The 24,412-nt window shown below is 44.5% G+C and overlaps 3 protein-coding genes across 3 annotated transcripts; 1 reads left to right on the top strand and 2 right to left on the bottom strand.

The window, feature by feature from the left end:
- Positions 1 to 3,416: 3,416 nt before the first annotated feature.
- BT62DRAFT_910101 (NAD(P)-binding protein) lies at positions 3,417 to 3,810 on the bottom strand (the record flags this gene model as incomplete). The annotated part of the gene is made up of 2 exons (XM_043183781.1): positions 3,417 to 3,609; positions 3,662 to 3,810. The coding sequence occupies 2 exons, from the start codon at positions 3,808 to 3,810 to the stop codon at positions 3,417 to 3,419; spliced, it is 342 nt and encodes a 113-aa protein (XP_043034147.1).
- Positions 3,811 to 5,253: 1,443 nt separating this feature from the next.
- BT62DRAFT_997595 (aryl-alcohol-oxidase from pleurotus Eryingii) lies at positions 5,254 to 7,549 on the top strand (the record flags this gene model as incomplete). The annotated part of the gene is made up of 10 exons (XM_043190662.1): positions 5,254 to 5,365; positions 5,420 to 5,501; positions 5,557 to 5,720; positions 5,768 to 5,874; positions 5,930 to 6,134; positions 6,190 to 6,381; positions 6,435 to 6,835; positions 6,893 to 6,971; positions 7,024 to 7,349; positions 7,411 to 7,549. The coding sequence occupies 10 exons, from the start codon at positions 5,254 to 5,256 to the stop codon at positions 7,504 to 7,506; spliced, it is 1,764 nt and encodes a 587-aa protein (XP_043034146.1). The 3' UTR covers positions 7,507 to 7,549.
- Positions 7,550 to 7,769: 220 nt separating this feature from the next.
- BT62DRAFT_910087 (uncharacterized protein) lies at positions 7,770 to 8,249 on the bottom strand (the record flags this gene model as incomplete). The annotated part of the gene is made up of 1 exon (XM_043183778.1): positions 7,770 to 8,249. A coding segment is annotated over one exon (480 nt), but the record flags the coding sequence as incomplete, so codon positions are not given.
- Between the last annotated feature and the right edge of the window lie 16,163 nt (positions 8,250 to 24,412).

Raw genomic sequence — 24,412 nt, 5'->3', positions numbered from 1 at the left:
TTACATTGTCATTCATATGTCCCATTTATTTGCTGAACTGTCTACCCGTAATGATACGATGCATTGGGAAAAATGTGCGACGCACTTCATGCGAATGTAATGCTTAGGAATCGGGCGAGTGGCTCGCTTTATCTCAGCTGCTACTGCATGAAGATTCATTAACAACTTCCCCAGTACATTCAGACTCTTAGCGTTGTTGCATCTGAAAGATCCAGAGAGCGATGCGAACCCTATGCCAAGTCTGTATAGAACTATCCTTTTTTCAGTAGTATCCGAAGCCGTTCAGGATGAAGAAGCCATCAGACGATCTATTCGTGCGGTTCTAGACAGTATCATGATATCCAGAACACCTGTGCTAATGACCGCGAAAGCCCTTGATCATTTCGTTCTTCCCCCTGAGGAACCACCAGCACAGTGGAGCCTACCAAACATCGCCACGCACACACCTTAAAATGATCTCAGGAGCATGTTTGACAACCTTGGTGTTACCCTATGCTCCATTTGGCACAACCGCCATGGTTTCTCGTCCTCACCGACGATTTTATCATTATTGGGGGAGCGTGGTCCCCGAATTCAGGAAGTGTATAACTTATTTTCACATCAACAGTGACCTATGAGAAAGATTAGAAAAAATTTATGTATCAATGAGAAAGGGACACAAGAATTCAGATATCCATGGTTCATGCCATTGCCTTCACCAGAGTCCCTCTCTTTCTCTCTCTCTCTTGATTCTCTATCTTGCAAAGGTTGTTCTCAGCACCAAGATTTGAGTCCCTGAGATGAAATTCGCTGGTTCAACGGAACAAGACTGAACAGTGATGTGAGAAGGAGGAATACGGATGCACATATCCTGATTTGACCATGGCAGTTCAGGAACAAGAAGTCGGCATCCCAGGCTGAAATGACATTCCTCTTTGCCTGTACTCCACCCACTCTTCACATATTATTGTCTCTATGTGCTCCTTTCATGTATTCAACTCTGCCATGACCATGATAAATGCTCTGTTCTCAGAGAGATACAATACCAGCTGCTCAGGAATTGGCCATTGATCTTCCAGGTGGCTTAGAAATAGTATATATGGGTGCTAGTCTTGAAGTCAAGGCTTCTGTAGGCTCTGTTGCTTTAGCTTTTCCCTTCACTTTTGCTGAGGCTGAGTTAGACAGATTGTGTACAAGCTATAAATGCAAATATAATCTTATTCAACATGACTTAGCATCAAGTAAAGTATTTATTCAATGAGAATTATCAAGTCTGAAACTTCCTTGTGGTGTGCTTCAGATAATGTGCTCAGAAATGGCTGAAAAATTAAGTCAAATGAAAGAGAAATGAGCTCTCAGTTACTGAAGCTTAATCACTCTATGCATTATCACTAATATTGTTGAGTTCAGATATGTCAAGTACAATAGAAGAACTCTGCAGACTCAAATAAATGAAGAACAATTATATAAAGGCTGTTAATTTGATGTTAGTTTGCTTCCTGGGATGCAATATGTGAATTGGGACTTGGGACTTAAAGTTATAAGCTACTGTGCTCAGCTTAACTTAGAATACTCTGAAACTCAATAAACACCAAAAATTAATACTAAGTCTCTCAAGCACTTAGGATTGACTAGCTGCACTTGTGGAAAACTAACAGCTCTCAAAACTGAAGAACCTGTATTCTGATGCTGAAACCATTATTAAGCCAGAACCCAAATTATGCCAAAATCCAAAGTTTAACTAAGACTTCAATTCTATTCAATACAAGATAACTTAGCAATAAAAGCTACTTAAGTTGAGGTTAGACATAAAGCCTTTGATCAGGGAGTAACTACAGTGAGCTAGAAGGTCTAATTGTGGGGGTGGGTCATCTTTCTCATGATTTACTCTCTCTCATTCTTCTATAGAAGAGAAAAAGATACAGAATCTATAAATAATATAGTCTTTGTTAGGCCTCTACTAAACACTCACAAATGTCTAGCACTGCTTCTGCTGGGGTCCAATTCTAAGTTCTGAGTCTGGGTCTGGTTTTGGTATAAAAGTATAATGAGGATGGTGAGGTAGGCAATAAGGATTTTGTGGATAGGAATAAAGGGTTGTGGCTGATAGATATAGTCTGCTGTTGTAGAAAGAGTATTCACACCAGGTAGTCAGAGAGTTTAGCAGGTGTATTAAACCTTAGCTCAAGACTGGAGTACATCAGTGTGTACTACTGCCTTAAATACTGTCTAAAGAACCCTGTGCCCTACAGGCAACTATTGTCTGCTTTCCATGCCCTCTGCTCATTGTGTTCATTGTCTGGGATAACAATGACTGTGCTCTTGCTTTTGTTCATTATTGTCACTCTGCAATACCATCACTATGGTGAGTTTTTCATATGCCACAGTTCCTATTGTATTCAAGATGTGGGATGGTGATGGTTACTGCATTGTTCCTTGTTATCTTATTGTGCATCAATGAATAAGGCATAGCCATGGTGTCATCATATCTTCATCATCTTTTGTAAGGTCAGCCTGGGGTCAGGATTGGTAAGCATCTACTTACTAAGTGTCAGGTCATAATTTAGAGACAAAAATCATGACAGTCTTATCAATATTTTGTATTGGCTAGCACAGAATCAGGCCATTATTCCATCTTTGAACATCTAATCTAACTCTTTTTAGATGGTTCTGGAGCTCCATGATGCTCTGCTTTCTCAGTCCACAAATACCAGCTATACACTTATTGTTCCACAGTTCCACTCACTAAGCTTGGAGTTACTGTCAATCAGTAATTTAGGCTGTTTAGTGCTGATCATAGATGATCAGAGGCACTAGCCAAGCACTGCAGCTGTCACTTTCCCTATTCCTAAGTCCCATGCAATACTTGGTGCCTGAGAAATCCTGACTTGTGCATTCTAAGCCAAATCTGAGATGCTAGCCATGGGCCAATGAGTTCTGCTTTGCTTCTACTTTTGGTTTGGATGCTAGCTGTCTTTAGTGCTTCACTACTAGTCATAGGAATATATCCTGAACTAGACTATGATGTACTAAGCCTTATGGCATTTAGAATTGGCCCAAATGTGATACTATTTCTAAGTCCAATCAGACTTAGTATTTTATCAAGGTGATGTAATTCCTCTAAGTTCCATTTAATTTAAGATTGTCACTCCAGTGTGAAGTTAGCACTCTAAGTCCAAACTGGACTTAGAATTTCCAGCTAGCATGGCTATTAGCTCAGAGCCTCAGCTATAGCCCTTGAATGGCTAGCCATACAAACCTCAGCTTATGTGAATGTATTATATAAAATCTGCAAATTTTAGAGCTAGATGCATACACTGCACACCACTGGAAGGGAGGGCTGAATGCCTGGATGAGTCTGAAAAAGTTGGACTCAAAAGTCTTTCAAAGCATATTGACTGAGACAGTGCAGGATCTTTGGGGTTCTGATGTATAGCTCATACCTGTCCAGAATTGATAAGCATAGATAGTCTGGAAGAGGTACAAAGCATACCTATGTTGTTTATGAGTGTATCTAATCTTCCTTCTGCTTTCTCAATGGTATCATTTGCTGCTTGGATCGAGGCAACATCTGTTACATCGAGCTGGACCGATTTGACGTTGAGGTTGTATTGGTCCTTCAAGTTGGCCCTATCAGAGGAAGTTGACTGCGGATCTGTCAAAGTGAATGAAACCTGCTTACTGTGCTGCCCTTCCAGACGTTTCATTCCTGGACGCTAGATGAACGGTGTGGCCTTTCTCAGCTAGGAGTCGGACATGCTTGTAGCTGATCCCATTGTTGGACCCGGTAACAAAGATAACGCGCTTGTACTGGTCGTTGGTTATCACCATCATGAGAGAGATCTCGGTAATCACGTCCTCATATACTACTGTCAGCCGCATGCCGTTTGTTCTGCCGAGTGTATGATTTATCATCGGGCGGCCGGATAAATTCCGCAGTTACCGGTTCCTGATTTGGTGAAACTGGCATCGAGGAACAACTGAGTGTCTATTGGCATCCTCCTTTCTGGCGTTTGTACTATTCACAATCTTTTGACAAGAAGACTTTAATAGGCAAATCATTACACTTGTCTGGTCATAAAGTTGAAAGAAAGCTTGATGAAGATACAGTTACTGCGACGATGATAGCTTGACGCAAGAATAACTCGCTGACGCGTTGCTACGGCATCAGAACCAGAAAAGAGTCGTGACTAATTTCTTGAAAGGTGTCTGTATACGTTATAGTCAGATGTAAACTTGGAAGTATGTCACAACAAACCCTTCCTTACCACAATGGACGCTCAGAATTTCCCATAATTTCTCCACCTCGCCAAATCGTCTACTTGCTTTTGGCAAGAGTATAGCAGCATAAGGCCGAGAAGCAAGGACTATGCCGCACAAGGAAACAATCGTACCGAAAGCCGACATCTGTCCCATACTTGGAGAAGTATTTCAGATGGATACGAAGATCCTGCCCGTATTTCTGCTCATTGTCGACTCGAGAGTGAAGGCCGAAGTGAAAGGCATGAACAACGATATCACATTCTTCTAGTCACGATGGCAATGCACCTCTCGCTCTCTACAACGACAAGGTTGTACTACTCAGTGCTAACCGAGAACTCATGTCGTATTCATGAGGTAACTTTTGGTTTCTAATCAGGCTTCAGATCGAAGAAGACGTGATGGCGACGTACCATGAGGGAAAAAATGAGTTTTCCTTGATGAATACGGAAATCCGCCCGATATCCCGTTCGGCAGCACGCAGCGGAAGCTTACATCATGATGCTCAGCATGTGAACTCCTTTCTAGACGAACATAGCTTCCGAATTTGATTGTTATTGTTTGCTAACAGTGTCCTAACTTATGTATACAAGAGACTCGGCCGTACTATGATGCGACAAATCGTGTTCTTCCCCCTTCCCCATCGGTTAGATATCGCAGCAGGACCCTATTTTTCTCATTATTTAAGTTCCGTTCCTCCTAACTGCCCAGGGTGGTCGAAGATTATATAGGTTTTTCCTACTTAATGGCGGCAATTTTAATTCAGGAATTTGCCGCTCTTCTCTTCTCTTCCTAGTCTGCGCCTCGGGCATCTTAGTTCGCAACCCTGGGTCAAGTATATCTCAACCGGCGTTCAACTCATCATCAGAACTTCCTTCGAGGAACCAGGAACACATGGGCATGACGTATTTGAATATTTCTATCGCAGCAGTTATCCGGTAACTGAGATTAATTTCGATGCTCGCCGTTATTTAAACGACAGTACATCGGGCTGGGCCTCTCGCGATCCTCATCATGCGTTCCGCCCTCTTCTTCCTCCTCGCAGGATGCACGACCGCTCTAGGCGCGCTCTATGAGACGTTTGATGATCTCCCGACCTTGGATTTCGATTTCATCATCATTGGGGGTACGCGTTTCGCCCCTACTCGTATATTCTGAATTCCTGACCGAGGCCGTATAGGCGGGACAGCGGGTAACGTTCTCGCCAATCGTCTGACCGAAGATCCCCATATTTCTGTGCTGGTCCTCGAAGCCGGAGCATCGTAAGTGGAATTTTTATCCATTCAGTCCCGCCATAAAGCTAATTTTTGTATTAAGCACGGCCGGTGTTCTCATCTCCCAAGTCCCCTTTTACAGTCCTCTGGCCTCTGCGGGGAATACTTCAATAGACTGGAACTTCACTACGACTGCACAGACGGGGCTCGGCGGACGCTCCATTGCATATGCGCGAGGCTTCGGATTGGGAGGTAGTAGCGCCATCAGTACGTTCGATTTCAAATTGATTAATGAACACGCTAACTTGCCTAAGATTATATGTTATACACGCGCGGTTCTTTTCAGGATTATGATCGATATGCACGGGTTACTGGAGACGATGGGTGGAGCTGGGACGCGATGGAGCCATATATTCTCAAGGTCAGTCCACTTTTACGCGTAATGTCTGTTGATGATTGACTTCGTAATATCATAGTCGGAAGCATTTACCACTCCGGTCGATCACCACAACATTACCGGGGAGTTTATCCCAGAGGATCATGGCTTTGATGGGCTGCTCTCAGTTACCCTTCCCGGATACCCTCGTTTTACAGACTCGCGTATGATCCAGGCTACGGCGGATTTCCCCGACGAATTTCCCTATAACGGGGATTATAACTCTGGCCATCATCTGGGTATTGGTGGGTGTTCGTTTTCACTTCAACGCGTCTTTCTCTCAATTTGTGAGCTCTCCAGGTTGGGAACAATCGACAGTTCACAACGGCACTCGAAGCAGCTCCGAAACTGCGTTTCTTGCCCCGAAGTACCTTCGTCGGCCAAACTTGCATGTCCTCATTCGCACTTATGTCACCCGAATCCTCGAATCCTCGAGTACCAATAAAGGTGCGAAGACCTTCGATACTGTGGAATTCACCCAGGATGCTGGAGGTAAGCACCCACCGCTTATGCCCTTCTAACCGAAATATAATTTTCGTAATAAGAAACAATATATACCCTTTCGCCTGCCAAAGAAATCCTTCTCTGTGCTGGATCTATCGGGACACCACATATCCTTCTCTATTCGGGTATCGGTGACGCCGATGAGCTGACTTCCGTGGGCATCACTCCCACTGTGCATCTACCAGATGTCGGGAAAAACCTCACTGATCATCCGAGGTACGCTTTAGCCTGGACCGTGAACAGTACCGAAACCATCGAGAACATTTACTGGCGAAATGAAACGTTCCAAGAGGAGGCACTGGCTGAATGGGAGGCAACGCGTACCGGCTTTATCGCCAGCACTTCGGGGAATCAGTTGGGTTTCTTGAGGGTCACCGAAGGTCTGCTCGATGATGAACCGTGTTCAGGCAACGAGACGGCACACTTCGAACTGGTATTCACGGTGAGTGTCTATTATCTCAGGTTCCGTGCATTACGTTGTTGACAGCTCCGGGTACAGAATGGTATTCCTCAAGAGCCAATACCGGCTAGCGGTGACTACTTCACAATACTAGCGATCGTAGTCTGCCCTCTATCTCGCATGTCTCCCTTTCTCCCACTCTTACTCTAATCTAATTTGTTATATTCCAGGTGGCAACATCACTATCAACAGCACGAACCCGTTCGACGCTCCGCTGATCAATCCCAACCTCCTCGGGCACTCCCAAGACTTGACTATAATGCAAGCCGCAATCAATGCATCGCAGAAATTCGTCACCGCCCCTGCATGGGATGGATACATCCTCGAGTTCGCTTCAGAAACTACGGAAGCCGCCATTCGTGAGGGGGCGGACACGATCTGGCACCCTGTTGGCACGGCAAGTATGTCTCCCCGCCACGCTGACTGGGGTGTTGTAGACCCGGATTTGAAGATGAAGCACGCGAAGGGTGTGAGGATCGTGGACGCGTCTGTTTTTGTACGAGAGCTCTCTTTTCAGTAGGGGAAAATTGCTCATTTGTATTGATTGTTTTTTCTAGCCATACGTTCCTGCAGCTAACACACAGGCAGCGGTGTATGCTTTTGCAGAGAGAGCTGCAGATTTGATTAAGGGGGAGTATGTGAAGAAGCATTGATCTTTTTTGTTTTTCTTTTGGTGGAGGCTATAGCGGAGGCGGTCCAGCGACACAGTTGCTTCCAGCGTGCAGCCATGGTAGTTGCCAGGAATTAAAACCAAGCAGACATAGTTAGTATACCAATTGAGAATTTTATGAAGGTTCACCACGAGATGCATTATGCACTTATGAGTGTGGGACTCGTGACTAGTAAGTAGACCGGGCGGGGTCTTTCCATATCTTCCACACCATCCCATACTTATCTCGTGCTCCCCAGCCCATTTTTACTCTTTACCCACTAAAACCCTGTCTGCTTCCGTCCAATCTTCCAGAAGCTGATGCTCATCGTCCATCATGCCTGACCATGTCTTGATGACCAGGGCTTTTTGGAGTGCTTTCTTGCCAAACCATTTGTGCATCATTAGTCGATCTAAATCCAGTCTGTTTTGTACTCTTTTCCACCATCTATTCTGCATCTGCACTGGTGAGAATGGGGTGTTATGGTTTTGGATCACCCTCTCATATTGAGCATTCCAGATGACCTGCATTGATAGAGATATTGTGATGTCGTAGAACCATTCTTTCCTTCTGTCTCTATTTCTGTTGGGGGCTTTGAAAACTGGGATGGCACATGCTAGTATATTTGTCATGGATAGAGTGTGCTGGCAGAGGATCCCATGCTTTTCCAAGAGTTTTTCTGTAAGTTTCCATACTTCTTTCTGACCTGTGGATGAGCATACTGTCATAATGTGCTCCATATCCTCTGTGCTGTTGTTACAGTGTTTAAAGTAGGCTCACTCATGGTATTTCAGCCCAAAGTTTAGCTGTTTAGCACAAAGGAGGTGATGAATACTGTGTTAGTAAAGAGGTTGGCATGTATAGGCCTGGAGTGAAGGCAAGAGTGTGACTGCTCTTCTGCCTTGAGGATAAAGATTAGTATATTATTAATATTAGCTTGGAATGAGGTATGTAGACTTTTTATCAGCTCATATTGATAAACTACCATTCATTGACAAAGCAATGCTATAGAATGGCAATATAAAATGAGTTCACTTTTCTGTTTGATAAAGCATATCAATGTCAACAGCACTTTAGTCTCTGGACAAAGGAAGCATGTTGTACTCTTGGGCTGTATTTTTCACATTGAGTGTCTCTGATGTTGCATTTTGAGAGCAAAGTAGAGTATGTGCAGTGAAAAATTTTGTTTACATGCTGGCATTAGAAGTCATCCTGAAGCAGTATACCTATGGCTTGTCATGTTAACTTTTCATGAGAATCCTCTGTGGGATCTGTGAAAATATAGATACTGACTATGGTAACTGCATAGTTTGAGATTGAATGTCATTTCTGGAATGACTCAAAACCTCAGGTACCTACAAATATGGACAGAAGGACAAGGAAAGGTAGTACACTTATGAAGTCTGTGTCTGGAGTCATTTTGCAAACTGATACAGAATTAAACTTGAAGTGCCAAAAATGTCACCTAGATTATATTAGCATTGGGAATTGGCTTAACCAGAAGTGACCTACCAAATCCATCTGAGGCTCCAGGCATGCTTGAATGCAACTGAGTGAATGCAAACATGGTCCCAACAGAAACAATGACTATCTTGTTCCTCTGCTTGAAGCCAAATCCTATAGTTGTGATCATAACAAGACTTATCATAAGGGTGATAAGCTCTAGTATAAAGTGGAAACCATAAGCACTATTCCATGAGCACAACAAAATTGCACCAACAGAATGTGAGGGTTATAAAAAGGCAATACCATATTACCAAAGTTCCTTTTTGCAAGGTGACCACTATTGCCTGGATGATTTTCTTATTGGGGATGCTTATATAGCCTGCATCTTTCATGGCCCTCAGAGAGGTTTTAAGATGTTTCAGAATGTATTTCAAGTCAGTTTCATAAGCACAATGCAGAGATTAACTCTATCTGCAAGTGCATTTGCTGCTATCACTTTGCTAATCTGATTCAATTGTTACAGATCTGTCAGGACTCTTAGGGAAATTTCAAGGTTGTTATCTCCTTCAATGAAGACACCAGCACCTGCTCTCATATCAGAGATACTGTTGTTGATGCAGGAGCCATTTGTGGCCACTTGGATTCCTTCACCTGACTGTCTGCTCAGTCTTAAGTCTGGCAAGTCATCCAGATATTGTCTTCTGTAAAAATTCAGAAGGAAATCATGATTGGTCTATATACTGTCACTCTCCTGTCACATTCATATCCTTCTTCTAGCTGGCTTGGGTCATCTTCAGAATCCTCTGGCAGCATGAATTTGGGGTCCCATTTTTGTGAGAGAGTGTCAAGTAGTTCCTTTGCTCAGAGGAGACAGTTGTTTGGGTTTATACAATTTCTGTTATTTATTATTGCCTTGCAGATATAGCAATTGCATCTTGGACTACACAATGCACCATTATGATTTGGGTCATTGAGGAGGAGTGCTAATTCGTCTGCCTCTCAGACAGTCCACAGATTGTGGTTTATTCTTGAGCATTTATTTGCTGATGAGCACATTAATTGTTACAATTTTCTACTCTTCTCCTTTATTTGACCCTTATTTATGCTTAGTCAGGGTGCCAGAACAAGTGCTTAGGACCATGGGACCAGGCTTAGTCATTACAACTAGCCAAGTCTGTCATTGTCCTTCACCACAACAGCATTGCTCAATGACACACAATCAGCCTTTTATGTATGGTAACGATGCTCTAGGACAATGAGCACAGAGACAGAAAGAGATACAATAAGTAGGTAGTATTATTAGTGAATCCTGTTTAGTATTTAAGGAGCTCACTCTTGCTGGTAATCCCCAGCTTCAAGCTAAAGTTTATACATTCTCATTCTACTCTCAAGCAAATCACACAAAGCCTTGAAGCACAGGGAGTCAACAAACAGTACACTAAAAGTGGACTCTAATGGAAGGCTCAAATGCGAAGCCATGTTAGCTTACCATGTGCTAGTTGATCATGTGTGGCTTGAGCCTAACAATTAGCTTGAAGCTTTGCCTTCCCTTTCTCAAGCTCAATTGTGCTGAGAAACCAAATGCCACCAGCAACCACTGCAGACCTTAACCACAACTTCTTTGAATTGATAGCTTCCATCATTGGAATGCTACTAGAACTTTTAGCCATCATTACCTTTGCTGCAGATGACAATCAGTTACTGCTTGGATAGTCAGGTACTATCAAGCATTTCAACAGATATGTACCATTCTCTGAAATGTAACCCCAGATCTACCTTTCCATGACATTCCTGCCTCCATCAGAACATCCTTCCAGCTGCAAAGATGACCTGTATCCAAAGCTGGGCCTAGCAACCTGCTTTTGGGGAGCCTTCAGGAAGAAGAAGGATCCTGATACCCCCCTTGATGACTCAGCAGAAACTGCAACCCTGCTCTCACAGGATTCTGAAACCCTTGGATGATGAACATCACCCAGGAGTCTGAGGAGGTCCCCAGTAACATCTCTTTGATCTCCACCCCCAGTCCTCTCACCTCCCTGATCACTCCAGGGATTGGAAACCATGCTCAGGACTCCCTTGATGCCACTCAGGTGGCTTCAAGACCCTAAAAAACCCCCAACTCCCCCTGTCATTCCCTCTACACTACTCCCAAGTCAAGTCTATCTGTTGGCAGGCTGAAGCTCAATGACCCCCATGGACAAACCATCCACCAGGATTTTGTGAATGTGGAGCTCACTATCACTGCAGCAGAAGACCCCCATAACCACCTTCATGTCAGGAGTCAGCCAGAAGAGGGAATGGCCAGTGCAAGAGGAAGGATTGCCTGGGATAGAATTATTTGATGAGTTTTCTCAGACTGAGACATACAGATCCCCTTTGATTACAATGCAGCTGTACAGCAGCAGCAGCAGCAGAACCAGGCCCACTGAGCAGAAATACAGTGAGCCCAGGAAGAGCTCACCAACTATGTCCAGGTGGAGGCTCAGTGAGAATATGAAGAAGCAGAGTATGACAGACAAGGGTGACAACAACGATGATAGGAGAAGGCCAAAAGACTGGGATCAGCCTCTCCCAGCTGGTATAGGCTCTGAACTGACTCCTTGGGATCCCCTTTCAGGGAGCCCAATTCAGAATCTGACCCATAGACAGGATCAGGAAATGCCATCACTAGGAGCAAAGCCATCAGAAGAGGCCACACTGCAGATAATCATCCCTCTTCCCTCCAATACCTCACTAGGACAGATACCATTTCCTCTGATGCCAACTCTATCCTTGAAGCCTATGGACTCTGGATACCTGACAATGCCCACATCTCCAACCAAGCTCTCCAGCAATTCCTGGAGAGCAGGGTTTCTCATCAGTTTCTTGATCCTGGGTTCCAATGAAACTTCAGTCTCTATAGCCAAGAACTGGAGAGAGAAAGAGCATGCAGAGGGACATGATACAGTCAGCTCTGAAATGTTCCCATCCAGCAGATGGCCCCAGGACCTGACCCAAGCACTGCCAGGCCCAGCACTAGAAATAATGGACTCTCCAGCAATGCTCAGACTGGCTGTCCCATCCATCTATGACTTGCCTGTCAGTTCCCTCCTCAAGGAAGAGGACAGCAGGGATGAGAGTGACAAAGAAGACAGTGAGGGCCCTTTCAGGCCTGAGCAGTTTATGGAATATGCCAATGAAGAAACTGATGAAGAAGCATTAAGGGAGAAAATGGAGCAAGAGAGGGGAAAAGAATATCAAGAGTTATATGAGCAGGAGACACTCTTTCTATGGAGGGACACCCACTGGAGGGTTACTCCCCTAGGACTAAAGTATAAACATGCAGACGATACTGAAAAAAGAAATATTCTACAGTATGCAGCAACAGAATATGCCTGGAAGGAATACAGCTGACAGTATCCAGAAGACCCACTCAAGCCGATTCCCCCATATCAATCCAAAGACCAGCCATGACCAATGCTGAGCTCTCCACCCATGCCACCAAAACAAGCCATATACACAGCACCATCTATCCATAGTCATGCCAAAACATCAGACCCCTCAATCTGAAGCATGGCAACTCAATTCACCAGAACCTGACAACTGCCAAATCCCTCAGCATGACAGCATGAAAGGTTTCAAAACCCTTGGACCAGCAAAGGAAGCTGACTTCTTGGGGAACAGCCACCCTCTGATCAGGTAGGGACTAGTGGAGCCAGAAAAGAGCCAGTATGAGATGACCCCAAAGCCATCTGCCTTGGGTTTACCATACAAGGTGGGGTGATCATTCAGAGGGATACTGTCCTAAAGGAGAGTCTGATCGCTGATGACCACTCCCTCCACTCTTTCCCTGGACCTCCACAAGAATAGAGTCAACCTCCATTCTCAGAGTGGCCCAACCTGATGGGTGCTCTATCTGAGAATGCTACTGTCTTACAGTGTCAACCTGACCTACTTCAAAAGCCCTGCCCCTTCAAAGGAGCCTCAAATGATATTGACCGGTTCCTGGTCGATTGCAAACAGTATTTCGAAGTTTATATCAGATACCTCAGCTCCAATATGAATAAAGTCATATTCACTGTCTCTTATCTTGAAGAAAAGGTGAAAACCTGGTGGATCCTGATCTCCCTGAACTTCTGATCAACAACCCAGGAACATTACCAGTATCCCTTGTGGCTGGTATTTAAACAAATGCTGAATGACAAATTCATTGATACCACTGTACAAGAAGTACACAAACAAAAGATCAAAGAATACAAGATGGGAGACAGGGCCACCACAGACCATTTCAATGAGTTAGAATGCCTTGCGAAACTTGCCAGGATTCGGGATGATGTAGCAAATGATAGGCAGATAGTTGAGGCTCTCAAAAGAGGAGTCCCCTCTTCATACATCATGATGATATCAGCAATTGGCATCAAAGCACTGATGCCAGTTGGATATGATGAATGGAAAGAACAAATCATCAAAATGTATAAAGAGCAACAAAGGCAGAAAGCAGAATCATCAACTCTCTAAGACTATACTAAGAAATCGATGCTGCCAACCCTAAACAAGTTGGGGAAAACTGCCAGGAAATCATTGGGACCCTCAACAGCCCCTGCCTATGGAACCCAAAAAACCAGGACTGGCATAACATATACCAGAACTGAGAAGCCAATGGATATAGACTGGATGAAGAAGGAAGGTAAATGTTTTAATTGTGGACAAAAGGGGCACATGGCCAAGGACTGCCCAAAGAAGAAGTACATGAGGGAAGACATTTGATCACAGATTGCTGAATTGCAGAAAGAAGATGAAGAACTCAGAGCAGAGACCAAGATGAAAGAAGTAAAAGACATGGCCAGCCAGTGAGTGATTCCACTAAACTGGCCAAAGGACTTTATGGTGTGCAATCTCCAGCCACTAGTTGGACTGATAGTACTTCTGTAGTTATCTTTATGCCTACCACTACCATGCATTTGAATATACCTCAGATTTCTATCTTGCACACTAATGAATTGCAAAAAGAAACTCAAGCGCCCTCAGGCCAAACAGGGGCAGAGAGCCCCAGTACTTGGCTCAAGCTGTTTGACACCTAATGGACATGGAGAGCTATCAAAGACACCAAAGATGAAGCAACAGCAAAAGCCATACTTAAAAACTGGGTCCACAAGACCTGAGCTGAAGAAATAATTGATGAAATAGTGGAAGGAATGAGGAAGGTTGAACAGTGCCAAGCCTTAGAGTGGCTCAATGAACTTCATGGACCACAGAAGTTCATCTGATGATCCAAAACAACTGGATGAGACTTGCTTGCTAAAGCCCAGATCAAGACTCTCACATCTTGATCCATCCATGCCATAACTGTGCTAATCAACAGTGGATGCACAGAAAGCTCCATCAACTGTGCTTTTATCAATAAGCACAAACTCCCAACCCAGGCTACTGTGGCTCTGATCCCAGTTTATAATGCTGATGGGATCAAAAACCAGGCCAGTTTGATTACTGAGTTCATAGAGCTTAGGCTTATGATCAGTGATCACTCCGAATGGATCAACTTGGCAGTCACAGATCTTGGAACCAAAGAAATCTTTCTTGATCATAACTGGCTCATACATCACAACCTGCTGATCAATTGGAAAACCAGACAGATTACATTTGCAAGATGCTGGTGTCAGAAGATCCCATTCAAATTACCTAATGAGGATCCAGAGGATTAGTGGGATGAAGAGATGGAGGATGGGGAAACCATCCTCACCATTGACCTACAATGAGAACTACATATTCATGCCATCCACCATGCCAATAATCTCACTGCCAAAGCTAGTGAATGAAGAGAGGAAAAGACCTTCAATGAGATAGTGCCTGAATGGGCATGAGACTTCAAGGATCTGTTCAAAAAAGAGTGTTTTGATAAACTACCAGAGCTGAAACCATAGGATCATGTGATCAAATTAATCCCAAATGCAAATGCCAATCTGGACTGCAAAACATATCCACTTGGCAACAACAAGCAGCAGGAACTCAACAAGTTCTTAGATGAGAACTTGTCCAGTGGATGAATCAGATCCTCAAAATCCCCCATGGCATCACCATTCTTCTTTGTCAAAAAGAAGGATGGCAAGCTCTGACCAGTCTAAGACTATCAGAAGCTTAACAAAATGATGATCAAGAACCAATACCCTCTTCTGTTGATCTCAGAGTTGATGGACAAACTCCGAGGCACCAAATACTACACCAAGCTTGACATCTGGTGGGGATATAATAATGTTCACATCAAGAAAGGGGATGAATGGAAAGTGGCATTCAGGATAAACCAAGGACTGTTCAAGCCAACAGTCATGTTCTTTGAGCTCACTAATTCCCTGGCAACCTTCCAATGGATGATGAACAACATATTCAAGGACCTTGTCGCCACCAGAAAAGTCACTATTTACCTCAATGACATTCTAATCATGTCTAAAACAAAAGAGGAGCATTGAAGATTAGTGTGACAGGTACTGACCCTCATGAGGAAGCACAAACTATTCCTCAAGGCAGAGAAGTGTGAATTTGAAGTACTCAAAACAGAGTATCTCAGAGTCATTATCTCAGAGGGAAGTATTTGGATGGACCCCATTAAAGTTGCAGGGGTAACAGAGTGGCCAGAGCCAACAAGGAAGAAGGAGCTGCAATCATTCCTTGGATTCACAAACTTCTACTGGTGCTTTATTCAGGACTACAGCAAAATTGTTCATCCAATGATGCAACTAACCAGGAATGCCCCTTGGACCTGGGGACAACTCCAGCAGGGTGTGTTTGACAACCTCAAATAGTGGATCACCAAGGACATAATCCTTGCCATACTAATGCAGGAAGGAAAGTTTCGAGTCAAGGCCAACTCAAGTGAAGGGGCAATTGGGGCTGTCCTATCTCAAGAACAAGACAAGAAATGGCATCCTGTTGCATTTCTATCTAAGGCACTCACAATCACTGAATGAAATTATAAAATCTATGACAAGGAACTTCTTGCCATCATGCTTGCCTTGGAAGAATGGTGACATTACCTCATTGGGGCCATAGAGGTTTTTGAGATCTGGACCAATCATCAAAACCTCTGATATTTCTGACAACCCCAGAAACTTAATCACTGACAAGCCCAATGGATCATGGAGCTCAGCCAATACCAATACACCCTTCATCATAAAGCCGGCATGGCAAACAAGAGAGCTGATCTTCTGAGCCAACATGCCAATCACAATCAAGAGAGTACTGACAACAAGGGGGTAACATTGTTATGATCTGAACATTTCAGGGCCATGATAATGCCCACAAAGGAGGAGATCCATGAGTGCATCAAGAGTGCAATCTGGGACAGCCACAAGTGGGATCAATGAGTGGCCCTATCCCTCAACCACGAATGAGAAATGATGAAGGAAGGAGGGTTAATCTGATATGATGGATGGATCTATATACCACAAGATCAGGGATTACATGATGAGATCATTGCTACCTGCCATGATCATGCCACAGTGGGTCACCCTGGTGTAGCCAAAACCAAGGAACTGGTATTATGAGAATACTGGTGGCCCAAGATAGGAAATAATATTATTGCATACATCAAAGCATGTGAAGTTTGCCAACATGGCAAATCATCAACTCAGGCTCAAGCTGTGCTGCTTCACCCAAATGAAATCCCATCATTGCCCTGGACTCACATCTCAGTCGATATGATTACTGGCCTCCCTGATTGCAATGGCTATGATGCAATCCTCATCATAGTTGACTGCTTCTCTAAATCCATCATTCTTGTTGCCTGTTCTACTGAACTGACCTCTGAAGGATGGGCAAAGATCTTGCAGGATGAAGTTTATGCCAAATTGTTATGATTTTCTTCCTTTTAAATCCTTAACCTCTATTTATGCTTAGTCACAGCACCCAGAATGGACACCTGGTGACTGTGGGACAAGGCTTAGTCAGCACAACAAGATCGAGCAACTGTTCAATGACAAGTCACCCATGACAACCAGCAGTGCACAAAAAACCTTTTATGTATCATAATGATGACCAAGGGTGAACAGACAAAGGACAGAGGAAACCACAATAGACACATAGTAAGAATAGCCCTACATATATGGTATTTAAGAGCTTGCTCTTGCTGGCCTAAAACCCCAGCTTCGAGCTAAAGTTTATAACTACCATTCTATCTCGAGTCTACCACAAGACCTTGGGTCACACCGATGGAAGACCAACTCCATGAACTCAGCTGATCCCTCAAAGTGCAAAGGGACAGCCATTTATCATGAGGTCTCATTCATGTGATGCTTGGGCCTAACAATTAGCTTGAAGCTTTCTACTTCCCTTTCTCAAGCCCAATCATGCTGAGAAACTGAATGCCCCCCACAACTGCTACAGACCCAAACTTCGACCATGAGTTCTTTGGACTCCTCTCTTCCATCATCGGAACACTGATAGGGCTTTTGGTGATTATTCAGCTGTGTCGAGGACATCACTCTATTACTGCCTGAGCCCTTAGACACTACAATGAATTCTTACACATTCGAGAAATCCTACAAAATGTAACCTCTGACCTCCCCCTCCATGACATCTCTGAATCCTGAAGAACGACCTACCAGCCCCCAGAAGCCAGGCCTAGCAGCATGCATCCAAGAGATGATCAAGAAGAAATGGGAGAGCAATGCCCCCCCCCCCGATCCAGAAACACAGACCCTGGCATCCCAGGAAGGAATAGTATACTCATATGAGGCCCACCCCCCAACCATGAGGATGAAGACCTCCCAGAGGACTTCTTCCAGCAGTCCCCCTCCCCCGATTCTGCCTCCCATACCCATGGGATTGCTGACCATGCCAGGGACTCTCTCAATGCCTCTCAGATGGCTTGATGATCCCGCTCTGGAACTCCTTGAAGCCAGTCTAACAGCCCCCACCCCCCCACCAGGACCAGCTCCAGGATGGGGCAGGTTCTCACAGCAGAAGAGCAGTGATGACAGGTATGGAAAGAGACCATCCACTGGTACTTCCCAATCTGGGACTTCTCTATCCTGTTTGACTATGACAATGTCATTCGACAGGAGGAGTGAAGGCAGCAGAATGAGCTGCAGCCAGTACATTGCAAGTCAGAAAGGACAGACACAGAGGATGAGCAGTAGAGGCAGGAGGTGGCCCAGTATGATGAGCTCCACAGAGATGAGCAGCAGACAGTCGAGAGAGCCAGACTGGATAGGGCTGATATCAGCAACTGGTATGGACTCCAACCCAAGGGTATCAGTATCCTCACTCCCATATAAGCCAACCCCTCTGCATCAGCCCCCATCTTCCACAAGCCCAATACTCCAAGCAGCAGGTTTCCAGAGCACTGGGCAGATGGCACCAGAACTCGACAATACCCAAGGGCTCTGACCCCTGAGTATCCTTCCTCCTCCTGAACCCCCAGTGCTGACACTACCTTCAGAAGCGATGAGTCTGTTCTTGGGCACTATGGACTATGGGTCTCTGGAAACGCTCACATCCCCACCTGTGCCCTCCAAGGTTTTCTCAGAAGTAGAGTGGTCGGGCAGCTTATCAACGATGACTACAGACACAATGTCCACCTCTATCATAAGCGAGTGGAGGTGACAAGAGTGACAGGAGGAAATCGATATGATGCATCCATTGGGAACTGACCCACTGCCACCTATGAAGTTACTGCAACTGCTGGACTGAGCACCCAGCCAGAGGAGCAAGATGACAGTTCTGCAAGGGGTCATGGAGAGTATCTACACCCAGCCCATCAGTTCCCTCCTTGAGGAAGACAAGGAGGATGAGGAAGAAGAAACAGAGGACAGTGAACCCCCCAGGGGACCATCATACAATGAACAGGAAGAAACAGACAAAGGAGAGGTAAAAAGGCTGGCACAGGAAGAGAGGATGCAGGAGTACCAGGAGTATTACCTGCATGGAGTAAGATTTTTATGGCACAATGCTACCTGGGTAGCATTGCAGATAGGACAGCTATACATGCATTCAGACACTAATAAACAAACAGAAATCCTGAAATGGGCAGCAACAGATTATGCCACCCAACAGTACAATCAACGGCACTCTGAATATCTGGTCAGCTGCCCTCCAGCCTATCCAGTATTATAAACTATACAACCAATGCCAAAAACCCCTTCCGTTACACTGAAACAGGCTGTGTATCAGGCCCCATCATCTCAAAGTACCTTTACAGACTCTGACTACTCGGTACGAACCATGGCAACTTGGCTTGCTGAAACCTGAGTACAACCAACCATGAGGCACCCAAACCCTTGGACAGGCCAAGGAAGCCGACTCCTAGGAGGACAACCACCCCCTGACCAGGCTGGGACCAGTGGAACAGGAAAAGAACTCATACAAGATGATCCCGAAGCCACCAGACTCAGATTTACAATTCGAGATGGGGTCATTGTCTGGATTGAAGAACCGAAAGAGAGCCCAGTGGCTGATGACCACTCTCTCCATTCCTTCCCCAGTCCACCCTCCGAATGGCAACAGCTGCCCTTCAACAGATGGCCCAATCCCATGAGGCCATTGCCAGAAAAGGCCCATGTCCTCTAATGCCAACCAGATTTACTCCAAAAACCCTGCCCTTTTAAAGGGGCCTTTGATGATATCGACAGATTTCTCATAGACTGCGAGCAATACTTCAAGGTCTATGTTGGATACCTAGGGTCTGATATGAACAAAGTCATCTTCGCTGCCTCATATCTAGAGGAAAAAGCCAAGACTTGGTGGATTCTCATTGCCCCGAACTTCCAATCCTTCACATGAGATCACTACTGATACCCTTCCTGGCTGGTGTTTAAACAAATGCTCAATGACAAATTCATCAATCTGGTGGTGCAGGAGGTATACAAACAGAAGATCAAGGAGTACAAGATGAGGGACAAGGTGGCTACAGATTATTTCGATGAGCTGGAATGGCTCGCCAAATTAGCAGGGATATGAGAAGACATTGCCAATGATGGACGGATGGTCAAAGCCCTCAAAAGAGGAGTCCCTTCTTCATATCTCATGATGATTTCAGCCATGGGTGTCAAACTATTGATGCCTGTTGGGTATGATAAATGGAAAGGGTGGATCATCGAGATGTATAAAAAGTGACAAAGGCAGAAAGCAGAATCGTTGATGCTACAAGACTACAAGAAGCTGACCCCGCCAACCCCAAATAATAAAACAGGGCAAACTGCCAGGAAATCACAGAGGACATCCTCAATCTCATCCTATGGGAGCCAGAAAACAGAGACTGGCACCACATACACTAGAGCAGGAAAGCCAATGGATATAGACTGGATGAAGAAGGAGGGAAAATGCTTCAACTGCGGACAGAAGGGCCACATGGCCAAAGACTGCCCAAAGAAGAAACAAACCTGCAAAGATATATGAGCTCAGATTGCTGAACTACAAAAGGAAGAAGAAGAGCTCAGTGCAGAGACCAAAGTCGAAGAAGTAAAAGAGCCAGCTGGTCAGTGAGCAATTCTGCTGAACCAGCCCTTGAAACCAAAGGTGTGCCCCATGCAGCTGCTAGTCAGACTCATGGTACTTTTGTAGTCACAAATATGTCACCAATATCTATGCATTCAAATATACTCCAATTGATTACTGCACACACTGATGAATTGCAAGAAAAAACTCAAACACCTACAGGCTGAACAAAGGCAGCAAGCCCCATAGCCTGGCTCAAACCATTCAATACTGAGTGGACTTGGAGGGCCATCAAAGAAGCAGGGATGAAGGAAGCAGCAACAGCCATACTAAAAAACTGGGTGCATCGAACCTGGACCAAGGAGGCAACCAGCAAAGTAATAGGAGGAATAACATGGGCAGAATGACACCAAGCACTTGAGTGGCTTGATGAATTACATGGGCCACTAAAGCTCAAATCGAGACCCTAATGTTGCAAGCACTACATTCTGTAACCACCCTAATCGATAGCAGCTGTACAGGGAGCTCTATAAATCAGGCTTTTGTTGACAAGCACAAACTCCCAACATGGGCCACTGTGGTGCCCATCCTTGTTTATAATGCCGATGGGACCAAAAACCAAGCCAGGTCGATCACTGAGTTCATCAAAATATGACTCACAATCGGAGATCACTCCAAATGAATCAACTTAGCCATAACCGATCTCGGGACCAAAGAGGTCTTCTTAGGTCATGATTGGCTCATATGACATAACCTGCTGATAAACTGGAAAACTGGGTGAGTCATGTTCACTCAGTGCTGGTATCGAAAAATCCCCTTTGAATTACCTGATGAAGATCCAGAGGATCAGTGGGATGAGGAAATGGAGAATGGAGAAACAATCCTCACCATTGACCTACAAAGGGAGATACATGTGCAAGCCATTCATCATGCCAATAACCTGGTGGCAAAGGCAAATGAGGGCAAAGGGGAGAAGGCCTTTGAGGAAATAGTACCAGAATGGGCATGGGATTATCAAGACCTCTTTGAGAAAGAGAGCTTCAATGAACTCCCAGCCCCAAAACCCTGGGATCATGCGATCAAGTTGATCCCAAATGCGAATGCCAATTTAGACTGCAAAACATATTCACTTAGCAATCAAGAACAACAGAAACTCGACAAGTTTCTGGAAGAGAACCTATCTAGTGGACAAATTCAACCCTCCAAGTCCTCAATGGCATCACCATTCTTCTTCATCAAAAAGAAGGATGGAAAGCTGCAACCAGTCTAGGATTACCGAAAACTGAATGAAATGATGATCAAAAACTGTTACCCTCTCCCCCTCATTTTGGAACTAATGGATAAACTGCAGGGCACCAAGTACTATACAAAACTTGATGTTTGATGGGGATATAACAACATCTGGATTAAGGAAGGAGACGAATGGAAGGCTGCTTTCAGGACCAATCGAGGATTGTTCGAGCCAACTGTTATGTTCTTTGGACTTACAAACTCCTCTGCCACATTCCAGTGGATGATGAACAATATATTTAAAGACCTCATCGCCACCAGAAAAGTCACTATCTATCTCGATGACATCCTGATCATGTCAGGAACAAAGGAGGAGCACCGGAAATTGGTACGACAAGTGCTCGCCCTCATGAGAAAACATCAGTTGTTCCTCAAAGTGGAGAAGTGCGAATTCAAAGTACTGGAAACAGAGTACCTTGGAGTCATTATCAGTGAAGGGAGCATATGGATGGACCCAATTAAGGTGGCCAGGGTGACCGAATGGCCAGAACAGAACAAAAAGAAGGAATTACAATCCTTCCTTGGCTTCACCAATTTCTATCGATGGTTCATCCAAGACTACAGCAAAATAGTATGCCTCATGACACAACTTACCAGCAATGCTCCATGGACCTGGGGATTCTCCCAACGATCCATGTTTAATGACTTAAAGTGGTGCCTAGCTGAAGACATCATTCTTGCTATCCCCACCCAGGAAGGGAAATTCCAGGTGGAGGCTGACTCCAGCAAAGGGGCAATCGGTGCAGTACTCTCCCAAGAACAAGCTGGAAAGTGGCACCCCATTGCATTCCTTTCGAAGACCCTTAGTATCACAGAAAGAAATTACAAAATCTATGACAAGGAACTACTAGCAATCATGCTATCCTTGGAAGAATGATGGCATTACTTGATCAGCACCACTGAAGTTTTTGAGATCTGGACCAATCACCAGAACCTCAGATACTTCTGACAGCCCCAAAAGCTGAACCACGAACAAGCCTGCTGGATCACAGAACTCAGCCAATACCAATATACTCTCCATCATAAAGCAGGGACAGCCAATAAAAAGGCTGATCTCCTCAGCCACCATGCAGACCACAATCAGAGGGGAAGTGACAATGAAGGAGTCATCATCCTCTCCCCTGAACATTTCCATGCCATGATAATGCCAACCAAAGAAGAGATGCATGAGCACATCAAAAGTGCAACATGGAACAGTCATAAATGGGACCAATGCATCACACCATCACTAAACCATGAATGAGATCTAATCCAGGAAGGTGGACTCATTCATTATAATGGACAAATCTATATACCACAGGACAACAAGTTGTGAGGGGAGATCATTGCCATCAGTCATGACCACATGACAGCCAGCCACTCGGGTGTTGCCAAAATGAAGGAGTTAGTCTTGCACAATTGTTGGTGGCCTAAAATGGGAATTGATGTCATCAACTACATCAAGGAATGTGAAGTATGCTAAAGAAGCAAGTCATCAACAAGACCATAGGCAGCACCATTACATCCAAATGAGGTCCCATCATCCCTATGGATTCATATTTTGGTAGACATGATCATGGGACTACCCAACTGCAATGGCTATGACACCATACTGGTCATTGTTGATCGATTCTCAAAAGCAATTATTCCTGTCACTTGTTTTATGGAACTCAACTCTGAAAGGTGGGCAAAAATATTGCAAGATGAAGTCTATGCCAAATATGACATGCCCCAAGTCGTCATTTCCAACTGAGACCCCCAATTCATCTCAAAATTCATTGCTGACCTGTATCGCCTGCTAAATATCAAACAAAACACATCGATGGCATATCACCCTCAAACTGATGGACAAACAGAGTGCATTAACCAAGAAATAGAAAAGTACCTTCAATTGTTCATCAGTTATCGACAGGATGACTGGGTTGAATGGCTCGCTCTCACAGCATTCCAACACAATAATCAAGTACATTCAGCAACAGGAAAGATGCCTTTCTTTATCAACTATGGCAGACATCCTCTCATTTTCCAAACAAAACATCACCATACATTGATGCCAGCATCATCAGATTTTGCCACCACAATGGCAAACATACATGCCAAAACCAAAACAGCACTTGAAAAAGCAGCCACATCAATGAAAAAACAGTATGACAAGCACTGTCACCCAGTGCACAAATATTCCATTGGGGACAAAGTTTGGCTAGATACCATGAACCTATACCTACCTCAACCGAAAAAGAAGTTGGCAGACAAATGTACAGGGCCATTCCCTATCACTACCAAAGTCGGGCATAGCACTTACAAATTACAGTTACTGACACTCTGGAAAATCCACAACGTCTTCAACAAAACACTCCTCTCCCCATATGTCACACCCACATTCCCAAACCAAGAAAATGCACCACTGCCACCTCCTGACTTGATTGATGACAAAGAACATTATGAAATTGACTAAGTCCTCAACTATAAGCTACGAAAAATCAAAGCAAAGGGCAGCAGCATGACAACTATGATTGATTACTTAGTTAGCTGGAAAGGCTATGGCCCAGAATCTAACCAATGGGTAAATGAAAAACACATGCAGGCAGACAACACCATATGGGACTATGAATTATCTCTTAATTAAGCCATCGAGATGATGGTCTTAAGGAGGGGGTAATGTTACGATTTTCTTCCTTTTAAATCCTTAACTCCTATTTATGCTTAGTCACAGCACCCAGAATGGACACCTGGTGACTGTGGGACAAGGCTTAGTCAGCACAACAAGATCGAGCAACTGTTCAATGAC

This window comes from Guyanagaster necrorhizus (genome assembly GCF_019112545.1).
Source record: "Guyanagaster necrorhizus MCA 3950 unplaced genomic scaffold BT62scaffold_46, whole genome shotgun sequence".
NCBI classification, from domain to species: domain Eukaryota; kingdom Fungi; phylum Basidiomycota; class Agaricomycetes; order Agaricales; family Physalacriaceae; genus Guyanagaster; species Guyanagaster necrorhizus.
This window is presented reverse-complemented; position numbering and strand designations above follow the sequence as displayed.